Source organism: Nestor notabilis, unplaced genomic scaffold (assembly GCF_000696875.1).
Source record: "Nestor notabilis isolate BGI_N333 unplaced genomic scaffold, ASM69687v1 scaffold23194, whole genome shotgun sequence".
NCBI classification, from domain to species: domain Eukaryota; kingdom Metazoa; phylum Chordata; class Aves; order Psittaciformes; family Psittacidae; genus Nestor; species Nestor notabilis.
The window spans coordinates 31018-46271 of record NW_009926404.1 but is presented as its reverse complement, the minus strand read 5'-3'; the positions used below and the strand labels follow the sequence as shown (position 1 = coordinate 46271).

Genomic DNA, 15254 nt, shown 5'->3' with positions numbered 1-15254 from the left:
CTTCATGGTACAGTTGAGAATAAAATCTGCTTAAAACTCTCTATTACAGCAGGATGATCCTAATGGAACTTGAAGCATGATGGTAACAACACTCCACCACTGCTGTGTAAAACAGGTCCTGACCACCTTAGTTTAAAGTAGTAATCCATGCACTGCTGCACTCTAACCTGTGACTTAACCTCAAAGCTGAGGCCTCCAGTTACTGTCCTTACCTGTAACACATTCACACTTCTTTTAAAAAGTAGATTTAAATTTGTGGGGGGAATTGCAGTACTACCCAGAAGTAGCTTCTCCAACTGCTTTTTACGCCAGTACTTCTATTAATTTTCAGTAAACACACAGGCCCTGAACTCTTAAAACATACAGACACACACACACAATCACTCTTGCACAAAAAAACTTCCTGAACTGTTGAGTAGTTTCTCAGATAATTAAGTTGCTTAAGATAAAAAAGTTTATCTAATCCTGTAGCACTGAAGAACTAAGGATGAAAGCATGGCCTTAAGAGTCAATACATAGATGTTACTATTCTTATAATTCAGAAGTTGACAGCTTCTCAAGTAACCCAAATGTGAAATGTCTGGCTTTCTACATTTGAAAACCAAAGGTTTGGTTCAACTCCTGCCTACAGCTTAATCTGCCCATCTGCTTGCTGTGTCCTGAGAGCAGGTGTGACAAACAGCTGGAATTCCTCACTTCCATCATGGTTTCCATTCTTCATCTGTAGCAAAGCATAAGTACCCTCTTTTAGAACAGCATCATCTTTCCCTTACAGCCCAAGGAGGTAACTGAGGACAGCAGGAACAGTGTTGCAGGAAGCACCATGCGGCTGCAACAGCCGGTCACAGCTCTGCCACAGCGGGTTCCTCATGCCTTGTAAAGGCCGATGGCATTGGGCATAAAACATGCTTCAGTGACAGGCAAGCGTTACACCAGCTTAACTGAACCAAGCTCAAAAACTTGGGAAGTATCTCTATACAGTTACCTCGAGGTACCTACTACCTTACCTGTTGTGTCCCCTTGTGTAATTAAATACAAAGCTGACTCATGAAAAAGTATAAGCTGCTTGGCTGCAAGAGCTCATGATTACCTTGCATTTTTTGGTCGACATCTGCTAAAGCTGATTTGTCTTTAAACCTGGTGTTTAAACTGTCACGTATGTTACAGAACAGCAGGTTCGGTTCTGTGGTGTGACGGGCTTGAGCCCCACGTCAGGTTACAACTTCACACTGAGCAGTGCTTACAAATGCAAATAAACTTCCAAGTTTAGTGAACTTCCACCAAGTAACTGCTACACTGAAAGGCCCACACGTTTTACACAGTACTTCAGTTCTCATGCCAACAGAAGGAAGGAGTTGCTAATACAAACTGAAGCATCACCAACTTAATCCACAGCTGCACATTATGGTAAGATTTTTTACCTGGAAAAACAACGCTTTTCTTGTCACAAACACCATCGTTAGGACTGTCAGGAAACCAACTCCTTCCGCTGCCTTGCAGTCCCGTTCTCTTCAACACCATCAACAATGAAATTTTCTGTGTGCTTGCACTTACTGTCAGAGAATAATACAGCATCTGCAGAGGCGCTGTCCGCTCCCTCCTACTGATGGCGGGGGAGTTACTGGGGCAAAGTAAGCATGAACTTTCACATGAGGTAGATGAGCCTGCGGGTGAAAAGTCTGCATTACAATGGGAGATAAAGAAACACCACTAGTGAAAAGCAGCAGCACACCTCAACTTCTGCCAACACGTGGGCTCTCAGTCAGGTTGGTTAACTAAAAAGGAAACACCTGTACATCTGGTACTGTCCAAGCTGTTGTAATTCTCCTGTCCCATCCAGCTGAGGCACACTAATGACTGGGCACTCTCCTGTGTAGTGTTCCCACTTCCTTCCCAACAAAGCACGGCTCAGCTCAGAGAGCTCTGTCAGGCCAGACGTGTTCTGCTGCAGGGGAGAGGGGGACACTGGCTACTGAAGATGGACTTCTCTTTATCCTGTCTCCCTGCTTCTCTCATACTAGAGAGCAGCATGCAATAGAATTGGGCATATGCCCTCAGTAGTCAGTGTTGGGGATAGGCTTTCCAATTGCAAAGGCGTTTGGACAGGAATCTGGGAGATGAAGCTGCAGACAAGTATAACAAACAGTATGGCTTAAACCACTGCTCCACTGGGGCAGGTACATGGAGGAAAGGTTTGTGGCTCGGCTTCAGGGCATAACAGCCCTACAGTCCCTTCATCTCCGTGCAGACGTTTTGCTATTGGCACTACATATTAACCTATATGTTAGGAATTAAAGAATGCAACTACACAATCTAGAAAACATAGAAGCCTGTCTCTGAAATAATAATGCAGAAAGCAGAAGATAAAGCACTCATCATTCCAACAGCCAAGTGTCACGAGTGCCAGACAGAGTCAGGCAATTATTACTACTCATATAGAAAAGCTCCATCTAGTTCCTAGAGGTGAGAAACTAACAGAACAATATTCAGACTCAGTCCATCCTCCCTTGCCTGGGACATGCGCAGGATTCACACAACCTCAAGCAGCATCAGCAGCTCATTCCTACCGGCAAAAGTCAGTGAACACGTACTCTGATCCGCTTGATTCCAGCTCGTGTCACTTGCTGGCAGTCATACAGCTCAATTCTCTCCAAGTTGTGGCAGTTCTCCAGGTGCTCCAGAGTCACATCAGTGATGAGGAGACAGTTATCAAGCTCCAGAACCTGCAGCCTCTCATGACCACAAGTACTGTTGCTCAGATGCAGAATCCCATCATCAGTGATCAATTCACAGTGAGATAAGCTCTAAAAGAGAGAGAGGCAAACAGTTAACACATTGCTCCATCCCAAGTTACTCTGTCCTCCAAACATCAGAACTCTTCAACCTATTTCATTCTAGGGGTTAAACAGTTCCAAATCGTACAGAGCTGAAATCCGGAACAGCAATAAAGAAACAGCCCTGCTCCACCAAAGGGCTGTGCTTTGTATTTAACTTGGCTTCAAAATGAGCAGAGCCCCAGAACACGTCACTCAGGCCCCTTTGTTCTATGTGAATGGGGGAATTCTGGTCCGTCAGGCACCTCTGCTACCAAAGGGTACAAATAGTACACGTGCTGTGCCAGAAAACAGGAGACGGCTTTAAAGAGCTGCTCAAGGACATGCAGGAGTAGATGAGGATCTGCTGACAGGAGTTAGTGCTTCACAAGCTACCACCTTTTCATACCTATCAATCACCTGGACTAAGCCTGTGCAAGTCCGTGGAGATAAAGAACAGTCAGACTGGACTGATCTGCCAAACAGTGATTTCAGAAACACATGAGCACTTGGTGCCTCAGGCTCTACGTACAAGGAGTAATAAACATCTTGTACAGCTGCAGAAGCAAGGCCTTTTTGCAGCTGTCAGCATAATAAACCAAAAAGTTCTGCTCCTTTTCAGCATGTTTTTTTACTCCCTTGAATTTCAAGAGCATGGGAAAAGCTGCAGCATCTCGGGCAGCAGCACCACATAAAGCACTTTCCTGGTTCCTTCAGGGAATTCATGACTTTTGGAGAAGTCCGATGATGACAACAATGGAAACCAGAGGCAGCTTAACAAGCGCTCTCTGCCACCAGTGAAATGAATGCTCTCAAGTCTTCTGCACTAGGAACATGCAGGATCTATGAGCTCTACTCCTCTTGCCCTGGGCTCTGCGCTAGCTCCTTGCTTTGTGCTCAGCCCGTACTTGTACCCAAGCCTAACAGGGGCTGGCTCCTGCCTTGCCACCAGTTTTTTTTCAGACAGCAGCTGATGAAGAAACACTGGCAGCAATCCAAAAGCACTTTTTAACACAGAGCAAGCAAACAGCAGTGTTCAAAAGTACCTCCTCCTAAGCATCTGAATGAAACATGTAAACCTTCCCTTCTCTCAGTACAACACATCTATCTTCTTTTATTTCAGCCTGACAAGGAAGCCTGAGCATTACCAATCTTACCCTTATTTTACCTCAACTAAAGTCACGAGCGTTTCTTGCCTGCTACCACACACAGGTTGGTCCTGCCCTGTCCTTCAGAACAAATTCCCCTCAGCTTTTTTAATTCCTTCACTCAACAGGATGAACAAGTAACCAGAGAAGAGGCTGGGAGACAGGACTGCAACATCCTCAAGTCGGATGGGGAGCCCCCTGGCAGCTCCCCTGCAGCTCCAGCAGGTCCAATGTCACCCACTCGTCAAGCGTGAGCAGCTGGCAGTGACTCCAAGCAACACCACAACCAGTGCATACTGTCTCCCAGAGAGTTAGTGCCCTAACTTACACCTGGTTCACGTTCTGCAAGTCCATCAATTCTCCAAATACTTCAGGTCTCTCCTACACCTACTTCCTTTATGTGCGTGTTCTCAGCATTTGATTTGGCTCACAGCCTGGAAACAATCAGCAGTTGCAGGGTTAAAGAACATTTATAATAGACCTGCTGTTTCAAGGAAGGACAGGAGGTGCTGCGGAGCTGTTGGCTACAGCAGCAGCCTGCTGGCTAATTAAGAGTTTTCCATCCAGGAAGTAAGCAGCTTATAAAATCAGCTTTCCTGAGACACTGTGTTTGGTGCTGAAAGGACAATACAGGATGTACAGCCAAGTTCGTAGAACTTTGTAAAACAAATACACCAAAGGATACATACTTCGTGTTATCTATCTGACCTTTCTGACTTCATAAGCGCATCAGAAAATGTTAATAATGTGGAATTTTACAAAGACAATTGCTAGAAACCTTTAGAGATTTCAAAGGTTTTGAAATATATGGATTCAAACCAAAGAGATATGGTCAAATTCTTTTTTTTTTTTTCATTAATCCTTACTAAATGCTGTGTATAAATCAACTATCTATCATACTGTGAGTGACATATGACCAACTTAACTGAAGAATTCAACTGACTTCTCATCACAGGTAATGAGTATTTCAGTTTCTCCAGTAATTTGAATGTGCAATTATTAGTCACTTTCAACAGAAATTACATCTTAAGTCCAGTAAGTAATAAAGCATTTGAGTACTGATACTGATGACCCTAAGTAGGTGGTTATAATTGGTCTAACAGTGCTCTTCCTTATTTCTGTCTACTGAGTCTCCAAACACCAAATTCTAAGTTGATTTCTACAACTGCAAAATACTTGTTTAAACCGTAAATGTGCCTAAACATATGCTAAAGCACAGCTAGTCAAGATTTAACAGAACCATCAACAATATGTGATCTGAAGCGTAACACCAGTTCACGCAGGGAATTTGGCACCTGCTAGTCTGTTTTCTCTTTCCATGTACTTCTCAGCTGCCACTGTTCACTCGCACCTTTGAGTATGTATCCTTCCTACACACAGGGTAAAAACCACATCAACAAAAAAATCATTTTTTCCTGTTGCCTTAGGAAAGGTATGTTATTTTACCAGGACCACACTTCGCTGTCCATGGCCTAACACACACACAGAGGCAGCAAATGAGAGTGGGTTCAGAAAAATACTTGGAAATTATAAAGTTTTATGACAGCTCCGGTGCAGCACTGGCACAACGGGTACAAAGGATCTCTTGCAAACAGAGTTTACAATTGCGATTACAACACAAGAACATAAACATCGCAGAAGAACACAAAGTGTCCCATGTAAATGGCTCCACATTTCCTGACAACTCTCATTCGGCTTAACGTTAAGAATTATGGTACAGAAATGAGGTCAGGCAACTAATGAGCAAAAATAAAACCCTACAAAAATAGAAAATAGTGAACAAGCTCCTTTTTAAAAGCCATCTCTCCTCATGTTGCTACCTTAGTAACACTAATTATAACACCGTTTAATTAATGAAGCAGCAAACCTTGCTTTAATCCTATTTAAGAACAGATTATAAAGATACTTGCTCTTTCACGTAAATCTGTAGTAGTATATAAAAAAATCTACCCTTATGGCACAACTGGCCTAAGTACAGGAGCTCCTATTGCAAGGACAACCTGGTAATTTTGGAGTACCCTGTCTGAAGAACAGCCAAATTTATGTCACCTGAAATTGGTTTTGATGTTCTGAAAGATCTAAGCAACCACTCCCTAGGAAACAGTTCTCTGAAGTAAGCAGGGTACCCCACCGAAGGGATCTCAGTCTTCTCCAATTGCATCAAAAGTCTAGGTCAAAAAAAACCTCATTATTTTCTACGTAAATGTAGTCCTTGGGAAAAAACTGCTTGCATGCAAGACTGATGACAGAGCGATCACACAGATTACATTTATCTTCACTGGGTGGTTTTGCTTATTCAGTATTTAATGCGAAGTGATACTCTCTAATAAAACCATCAGTGAACACTTCAAGGGTATCTATAAAGGATCTGAGTACTATAAGTAATCAAATATGAAGGATGTTAACCACAAAAATGTAAGCTTTCTGGTTATTACTCACTGATTTGGTAATATTTTTTAATCACACAATGTAAATACGTTAGGAGTAACCTGCTTCTTTAGAACACTTATGAAACACATATTTTGCACAGCATCGTACTACATCAGGAACTTCGTCTAGATACAGAGCAAACAGGAGTTGTGTATGTGTGTAGTTTCAGGGAGTGTATTACAATTCAAAAACAAAGAGTTAAACTTACCAATGCTTGTAGCTTAGGACAGTGTATAGAAAGTTGTATCAACGTGCTGTCAGTTATCTAGAAATAAAAGAAACCAACCAACCATAAGCAACAGATAGCAGGAGAGTCAACCCTCAAATAAGGTCTCTTTCTCTACCAGATGAAGGTTCTGTTATTTCTGGAAAACACCCAATCACCGGTTACTCTTCAAGTATTTCCCAATAATTATTTTTATTTACTATCATAAGCACAGCAGTATTAATAAAATCCAAAGCATATCTAGCTGAAAGTGCTAATGCACTGCATTCTTACACTGGAGGTTCAATATTCCTTTTCATGTTAAAGCTCACCAAAACACACTCTTCCAAGTCCATCTTCTCCAGCTCATGGCAATTCTAAAATAAACAAAAAAACAGATAAACAAAAGATGAAATAAACCAACATATAGACATAAAAACATGCACAGGAGAAGTGACAGGAGATGGCACAGCTTCCAAGAGGAAATTGTGATCTAAATCCCTTCAAGTATTTGATCACCATCAAAGGAAAAAAGATGGGAAACGTTAAATATCCACCAGCCACACACCACCTCCCTCTCAAACCTCTACATTTCAGCCTTTCTCTTGCTAAGTGAAACGTCTCCTTGCTCTGCAAGGTTTGAGCAGTATGTACCAGTACTCACTCACCCCTGCCTCCCTTTTGGATCAACTTCAATTCAAACCTGTTCAAATCAACTTCAATTCAATTACAACCTGTGCACTAAAGATAACTAACCTGCATACAGATGCATGCACCAACCTACATCAAACTCATCCCAAACACACACCCACGGAACATCTCCCTTCACCATCATACATTATAAAGAAGCATTAAAACAATGACGTGCTTTGCTAATGAGTGCTGAAAATACTCAAATATGGTCCACTTTAAGGCTGAGAGAAAGCTGCACTTCACATCTGTACAAGCAATGTCCCCAACACACTGAGAGAACCCCAGCAAGCTCTTGTAAAAGTGCTTTCAGTACCTGACCATAACTCACTTCAAGACAATAATGTAACCCTGTGACCTTGCAGCAGACCACGTGGTGCCGTGGCTCAGCCCAAACCCCAACCCATTTTTTACAGGCATAGTAAGAAATGGTTTAACTTGCAGCTCCCAAAGGCAGAGCTTGAGCTGACGGCCAAAGCCCAAGGCTGTAGTGGTGAATGGTTAGAAACCACTCTGTTTAACCACTGTGGCTAGAAAAAAGCCCCTGCATTCACACTAAACATCAGCAGTGCAAATGAATCCTGTTAACTGAGTATTATTTTAGTGTCTTAAACCAGCAAGCAGACAAGCCTAACTTGAAGCATTTAGATATCATCAATATGCTTACTTTACATATTTACAGAACAAATCAGGGCACAAGTACTTACAGTTTACAGTGTATAATGTAAGTATTTTTGTAACTTAAAAAGGTATGCTTAAAATAATCTACTATACAGTGACTCTTGCGGTGTAAATATCACCAGGGTATGTGTTATCTTTATAAGGGAAATTTAGCTCGAATACGTAACACAAGTTTAGAATTATGATAAGCATAATAAATTCCACTGAAACATACAAAAAAGTGAAAAATGCCATCACAGATGGCAAAATTATTCTATGATTCTACGAAAATAGATCAAATTGCAGCTCTAAGTATAATTCAGAAATAAAATCACTTTTTAGTCCCCTCCTCCGCTGGGTTCTTTCTACTTTATTTTTCTCCACCTCATATTTCTTCCCAGCAGCAATGGGAAGAATCAATTCAATTGCTCTGCAGCAATGAAAACAAGGCAAGCTCTAACCTTCTGAAGTGACCCTTACCCGTGCTAAAAGGGTAAAACCAGCATCTGTAAGATGTGAACATCTTGCAGCTTCCAAAATCCTGGAAAAGTTTTAAACGTTGAAGAAAACATTAGCATAGAGTAAAGCAAATGCATTTGAGATACAAATCTGTCTTCTGCAACTTAAAGCTCTCAACAGGAAACGTATACATGTACACCTATTTTTCAGTGATTTGCAATTAAAAACACTAGGCAGACTTTTGATCCAGCTTATCAGAAGATTCTAATAGTTATACACCAGATTAAGCTCACTTCTCAATCTTCTCAACGTTTAGTGAAAAAATTACACGAAATTATAGGCATGTTAACCTCTTGTTTCAATAAGACAGCAAAATGCTCAAGTTCTTTTACGTGTTATCAGAGGAAAGATATGGGAGAATAAACCCCAAGTTAAAGAAAATGCAGATGACGCTTGCATCTAAAACCCCTTATATAAACACAGGATGTTGGGAAGCCACAAAACTGAGAAACTGCTTACTAGAAATCCACCTAGAGCATGAAGCACAGTGAAGGAAGTTACCAGAAAGCAAGGATCAAAAATTCTCCAAGCCCACAGTAAAAACAACGAACTACACCAACACAACCTTAAAGAAAATAACACAGTGTTTTGGAAAGATAAATCTAACACTCTCTCCAGTGGCCCTGGGAAGCAGTACTGACAAAAGAAAGGTCATCTGCCCCAAACAGCACCACTAGTATGCAGAATGGGCCTTTGGCCCATTAATGTTTTGTCATCTTTGTCATTGTCTTCTTTTTCTTTTAATGAACACTTTTTACTTTGGAGGTGGAGTATCAGGATGAATAAGCAGAAACCATGCAGCAGGAGTGAGCAAGCAGCTGCATGGTGCCAGCTGGGGTTAAACCATGGCAGACTCCCGACTATGGCTTTGCTGGATCAGTCTCTTCCAAGCCAAAAGCAACAGCACAGCAGAGTTCAGAGGTAAAGCCCCACAGGATACACCCTTGAAAACCACTTCCAGAGTGCTTGTCTCCAACGCAATTCAAAAGTACAATGGAAACTCAAGAGCAGCCAACAGAGAGGTACAACACAGGTACAGCTTCTCAAGTGGATGGTTGTAACACCCCTGGATTTTCTCTACAGACTCACATTTGGGAACTTTGTTCCCTTCCATCAAGGACAGCTACCAACCTATCATAAAATACTCTCAGCTACTCTGAAAACTATCCATGATACCAAATAAGAATGGAAAAAACCCACCACCACCAAATATGACTCAGGTCACATGTTACCTTTCCTACTCCTTTCATTGATTCCTTGCTTTCAACCCCACCTCACTTAAAACCACTGGATCCCCAGCCCCACTACATTTCTGATTTTAAAGTCGGGAGAAGGGGATGACATTTGCAGTGTGCAAAATAGTAAAGATGCTACTTACATCTGGTTGAGAAGAAGATGGAAACAGAGAGGTAAGAAACCAGAAGATGAGCAGCTCTAGTTTTCCTGAGCTTGGGTGTGCAGTTAGGTTGACAAGCAGAATGGGGAGAGCAAGCTGTATATACACATGCTGCAGCAATCATCCCCCATATGAAAAACAGGTGGGAAGGCACCATGAAAATGGGCAAAGTTCTAATTTTTGCTTTCAGTGATTGTTCTTAATCACAGAGAGCTCTTTCTTTTCTCCCCCTCAGATAGAGCTGACATTTATTTCCCATCCAGTGATTTGTGACAAAATACCTAGAATAGAAGCTGATGAGGCAAAATAATAACCAAGAGCAGATTCGTCACTCTTATAAAGCAGACCTCCCAGTAACACTCTGTCTACACCTGGACTGTCTCCACACACAGCACTTCCCTAATCCTGCTGAATTAGCAGCAGGTGGGAGATAACACTGGTGAGGTTAAAAGGAAGAGGATCCTAATTTTCACAGCCCCATCTAGACAAAGACTTTCATGGGTGCTTTTCTCAATAAGCCTCACCAAAAGTCCTACCAGTGTTTTAGCATTTGAAAGTGCTAAAAATGAAAAAAAAAAACCAAAAAAAAAAAAAAAACCAACAACAACAACAAAAAGAAAAGAAAAAGAAGCGATCAAGTGCTTAAATGAGCAGGTATAAAGAGAGATGAGGGGACAGCTGTATCTTGATGCAGGGGAAAAAGCAGCTGAAGGGAGTTGGTCAAGGTTAGCATTTTTTTCAAGGAGGTATAATTGTGAGTGGTAACAGCTGCAGAACACAGTGTATCATGGAAAGCAGCACAGTAGGGCTCCCATACCTGAAGTAAGTAGCACAGTACAAAAAACCAGAAACAAAAGCTTCTAAAAGAGGCAGCAGCATTTTCTTTCATACTCTGAAAATACTCAGAAGGTATGAAGAAGTGTGAAATTAGATTTCCCTTTGATTGCCAATGTAAGTTTTTATAAAGTACTTTCCTTACACGGTCCCAAAAGTCTAGATGTAAACAGCTGTACCATCTGTCCTTTCATCATGCACTCCTCTGCGGTAATCACTGCAGAGCCTTTCTCTTTCCTTGCGCTGTTCCTCATGACAGAAGAACGGCAGAAGCCTTCCCCCTCGTGGCACAGACAGGAGCTAACAGTTTACCCAGCAAGATAAACCGGTTGCTGCTACAGTTGTACTGGAAAGAACTGCACAACTAATAGCACTTTAGAACTCCCATTTCCAGTTCGAGCTGTGAATTGAGAGAACGAGAGAAATCGCAGGAAGAGACCCATAGTAACACAATTACAGGAACAGGAACACAATTACATGTGTCGGAAGACTCCTAAGCCCCTAACACTGGCACACATAAGCTCTAGTAAGTATGAACTGTTATGTGAAGGGGACTGGCACTCTGGAATTGTCTTAAGGACAGGTTTCCTACAATAGCAAAAGCTCTTTTTCACTCAATCACCTAAAGGAACTCTGTGTGTCAGTATATTGAACACTTGCTTCCCCTAATTTTTATGATCTACACTTTCCTCCATTTATCTCTGATTGAAGTATAACAACTTTGACTCCTGCACATTCCTGTCAGAAATGGCAATTTAGTGAAATCTAGAAATCTTTTGACTTACAGTGAAATCAGACCTCACAAGAAGCATTATGTCTCTACAACTGCTGCATGATTGAGCTTTCTTATTATTATATATTATATATATTATATTCTATAACTATTTCTTATTATTAAAGCTGAAGCTATCCCCACTTCTGAAAATACCTACATGTCAGCACAAATAACAGCAATGTAAAAGTTAACATTATTTTTAACTGATAAGCCCTTATTACTCAAAATATGTCCCATAAACATCAGCCCTCGGTGCCTGCAGAGACTTTAGCACACTCACTCCATATCAGAATTCAAGAATGCCAGGATATGCTGTAGAGCATATTAAAACCACATTAAAAATCCACAAAATCTTTAAATATATTCAGATATGATTTAGCTTTTGCCTTTTTTTTTTTTTTTTTTGCAAGACAAATGGCTGTATAAAACCACATCAGAGTACAAACAGCACAGGACACAGCTACAGGTATTTTTACCTTTCAAAAAAATAATGGGCTTTATATCTTCTTTTCTTCTGGCTTGCAATTAGTACCTAAAATATTTAGCTAGAAGGACAGAACTGAACTGCTCAGTTCATCATGTCTTATTTGTCATATATGAAATCTTTTTTTCAATATACAGTGGACTACATTAATACCACAGCTACACAGGTCCAGCCCTCAAGTTTCTATTCAGCTGGTACTTCTAACTTAATGTTTTGATTGCAAAGGTAACGCAAGCAACACAAAGCTAAATCAAACCTGTGGGTATCAACTGATTATCTTCAGAAGTAAATTCCTTAGATCAGGCCAGTAATAACATGACATACTCACGACAGGCTCATGACATACTCACTTCAGCCTTGGACAGTTTAGACCAAGTGCTGTGAGAGAAGCATCTGTAAGGTTGCTACAGCCTGAAACACAGAGTGATTGAAGTCTGTGGCATCCTCTACAGATTTTTACAATGCCTTCATCTGAAATTTGCTGCAACACAGAAGAATGCTGAAGTTACTCCGTTACCAAATAATCAGCTAAGAATAAAAATCAAGTCATGTTAACTGAACTGGAAGTGTCACACTGTATGTAACCGTGGCAACCTGTGGATTTTCAAACAAAAAGTACCATCACGAAATCATGTTCATTGATAACACTGAAAACAATCGAGAGACACAATTCCTATTCATCTATGTATTTTTCCACAGACCTCAAGTACTGCTCAAAGGCAGTCTGAAGCACAGAGGGAGAGTTGTTGTTGTCTTTCTCTTTCACTATGCTTTTGCTTTATAATTTTCACTCTTTTTCAAAATTATTTATATTTGTCATTGTACTAAATAGCTTGCTTATATGTTTGTAGAGTGCAGATCTTTCGTGACAGTGACAGTGTAAGTACAAGAACAGTGCAAAAGAGAGCTTGAAGCTAGACAGCAGTAGAGCTAACTACCTATTTTGCACTGGAGCAGTACCCAAGGGTAAAAACCCTTTACTAGGGGTAATTTTCAAAGCAAGTGCTGTCCTCATCTGAAAGATTTAATTCAAAAGAGGGGTTTTCATTCTGCAAAATTGTTTTGTGCTAGATATTGGGGGGGGGAGAAAAAAGTAACTCTTGAATTTGGAAACAGGAACTAAAAGAAATATCCCCCGCGCAACTGCACACAGAATAGCAACAGGAACTGGGTTACTGGGGGAGTGTGGGGGCAAATATTATTTTGTCTACAGGTCTTATATTCTGGAAAAGGTATAAAAAGTATTCTCCCACTCGTAACTCCAAGAATTTAACTTTTCTGGTGAATGACTAATCTTTCATGGTGAACCAGGTTACTTTATTTCCTGGCCTACCATTATTCTTCCAAAACCAACAAAGACCTCTACTGTTATTTTGAACGGAAAATACACGTTCTGTTTAAAAGCCACACATCTAGGTACAGTAATACTACTTGAGCATATTTCTGAGGCTGTTACCACAAATATTACCTTTCATAGATGAGTACAGGATGAGAAGGAGCAGTAGCTCAAGCACTGAGATCACCTTACGCCCCCTCCCCAAACCCAGCACTTGTTAGTATCAGAAGTTTGTATTTGCAATTTGTTCTGCCAAGCAGAAATTATTCTAGACACAAAACTAGAAGTCTTATCATCTTCTTGTGGATCTAGAACGATTTGCATCATACACAGGTAAGAAAAGTCCAACATCAATCAGGTATTTCTGTATTTGACTCCCACAGAACATTTTTTTCTACAACTATCTTGGTTTTCTGAGAGATACTCATGACACTATTACTGGGAACAGAAACTATTTTGGAGGTAAGAAGTATGTAAATTTTATGCTGCTGTTGGAGATGATCAAAATCCTCAAGTTATATACGAAAATTTTCCATTCTGAATTTGCTTGTCATTCAATGCCTACATCTCTCTTGGGAAAGAAAAATGCACAAAAAATGTCTGCAAGTCCCCATTTTCTAAAACCTTTCTCTGAAGACTGTACCTATCAGATGTGCATTTTCCAGAGTTAACATCAGTTCATACCATAGCTGCTGGTGCTAGCCTGGCATTTTACAAGGTCCATAAAACAGAGCCACTAGAACTAAAGTTTGGATCATCTAAAGCACAAGGAGACCTGCTGTGTAAATATCAGTGCTAGACCTTTAACCATAAAGACCCTGGCTGCTTCTGGAAGCATGCTTCTAAGCCATAGCAAGCATGTGTTCTTCCACTGAGAAAGCATGTCCTTCTCCTGATACCTAGATGGTTCTGAATAATCTTCAGTTGATGCCAATACATTTTTCTCTCAATTATGTAGCCCACAATATGGCTTCTGCTCCATTAGAAACCTTAAAATTATGAACAGACCAAAATGTTTTACCTTAATGTATGGGAGAACAAGATCTACATCTGTGAAACTGCATAGCTGAGCACATACACAGTTCATGAGATTTAAATGAATGCAGTTAATTCTTACTCTGGAGCTTGCTACAGTTAAAAGACATAATGAGGTGAAAAAAAACCCATAACCCATCACTCCAAATCTGCACTCAGCTGTAGAAACAGCCAGCTCATTTAAGATCTCTGTTCCTCACAAACTTCTGTAAAGTGCAGAGATACACTATTTGAATTATTCAAGTGTGTAGGAGATCAATTCATTAGCATCCAGAAATGGTTTACGAATCTTAGAGAATGTATCTTTTGAAGCTCCAAATACTTACAGTACAGGATTGCAAATTCAGGATCACAAGTTCATGACAGTGATTTTGAATGTGTTTCAATGCTTCATCTTCTAACTGTGTTCAGCAATTAAACGGGACATAGGAAAAGAAACAAGAAATTAAAAGCACAGCAAAGCAGCCCAAAGAAATGTTTTGTAACATTGAACAAAAGACTATAACAAAAATGGTATTTTTTAATTCATGGAGATTTCAAAAACCCAAAATAAAATTTTATTCCTAAAGGATCACCCAAGCAGTTATGTACCTGTGTGCAACCTCTAAGAAATAGAGCTTTTAGTCCACTACACCCTTTCACCAGTGCTTCAATACCATCCTTCGTAATCTGATCACACCAGGAAAGATTCAAATGTTCCAGATTTCTGCAACCCTCACTGGGAGAATTAAAAAAATACATAAAGTTAAATCCAGCCTTCAAATAGTCATAACAGTGGGAAACCCAAATTAAACACACTGTTAGAAATTAATGATAGCCAGTGGACTGTGCCAGGCCTCCACAGAAAAGTCACGAGAAAAGACCACACACAAACATTGCAGTCTACACCCAAGAAGTCCTAGATATAGAACACAGTCAGTGCTGATCAA

The 15254-nt window shown here is 40.5% G+C and overlaps 1 protein-coding gene across 1 annotated transcript in view; it reads right to left on the bottom strand.

Annotated features, from left to right (window-relative positions):
- Nucleotides 1-1468: 1468 nt before the first annotated feature.
- The window catches only part of FBXL2 (F-box and leucine-rich repeat protein 2), a 27756-nt gene continuing 13970 nt past the window's right edge, over nucleotides 1469-15254 (bottom strand). The window contains exons 8-15 of the mRNA XM_010013520.1: nucleotides 14917-15043; nucleotides 14652-14726; nucleotides 12305-12435; nucleotides 8427-8487; nucleotides 6929-6973; nucleotides 6600-6656; nucleotides 2592-2804; nucleotides 1469-1664 (exon numbers count right to left, since the gene is read on the bottom strand). Of these exons, the coding sequence (XP_010011822.1) occupies nucleotides 1557-1664; nucleotides 2592-2804; nucleotides 6600-6656; nucleotides 6929-6973; nucleotides 8427-8487; nucleotides 12305-12435; nucleotides 14652-14726; nucleotides 14917-15043 (817 nt within the window). The 3' untranslated portion in view covers nucleotides 1469-1556. The remainder of the gene's footprint in view (nucleotides 1665-2591; nucleotides 2805-6599; nucleotides 6657-6928; nucleotides 6974-8426; nucleotides 8488-12304; nucleotides 12436-14651; nucleotides 14727-14916; nucleotides 15044-15254) is intronic.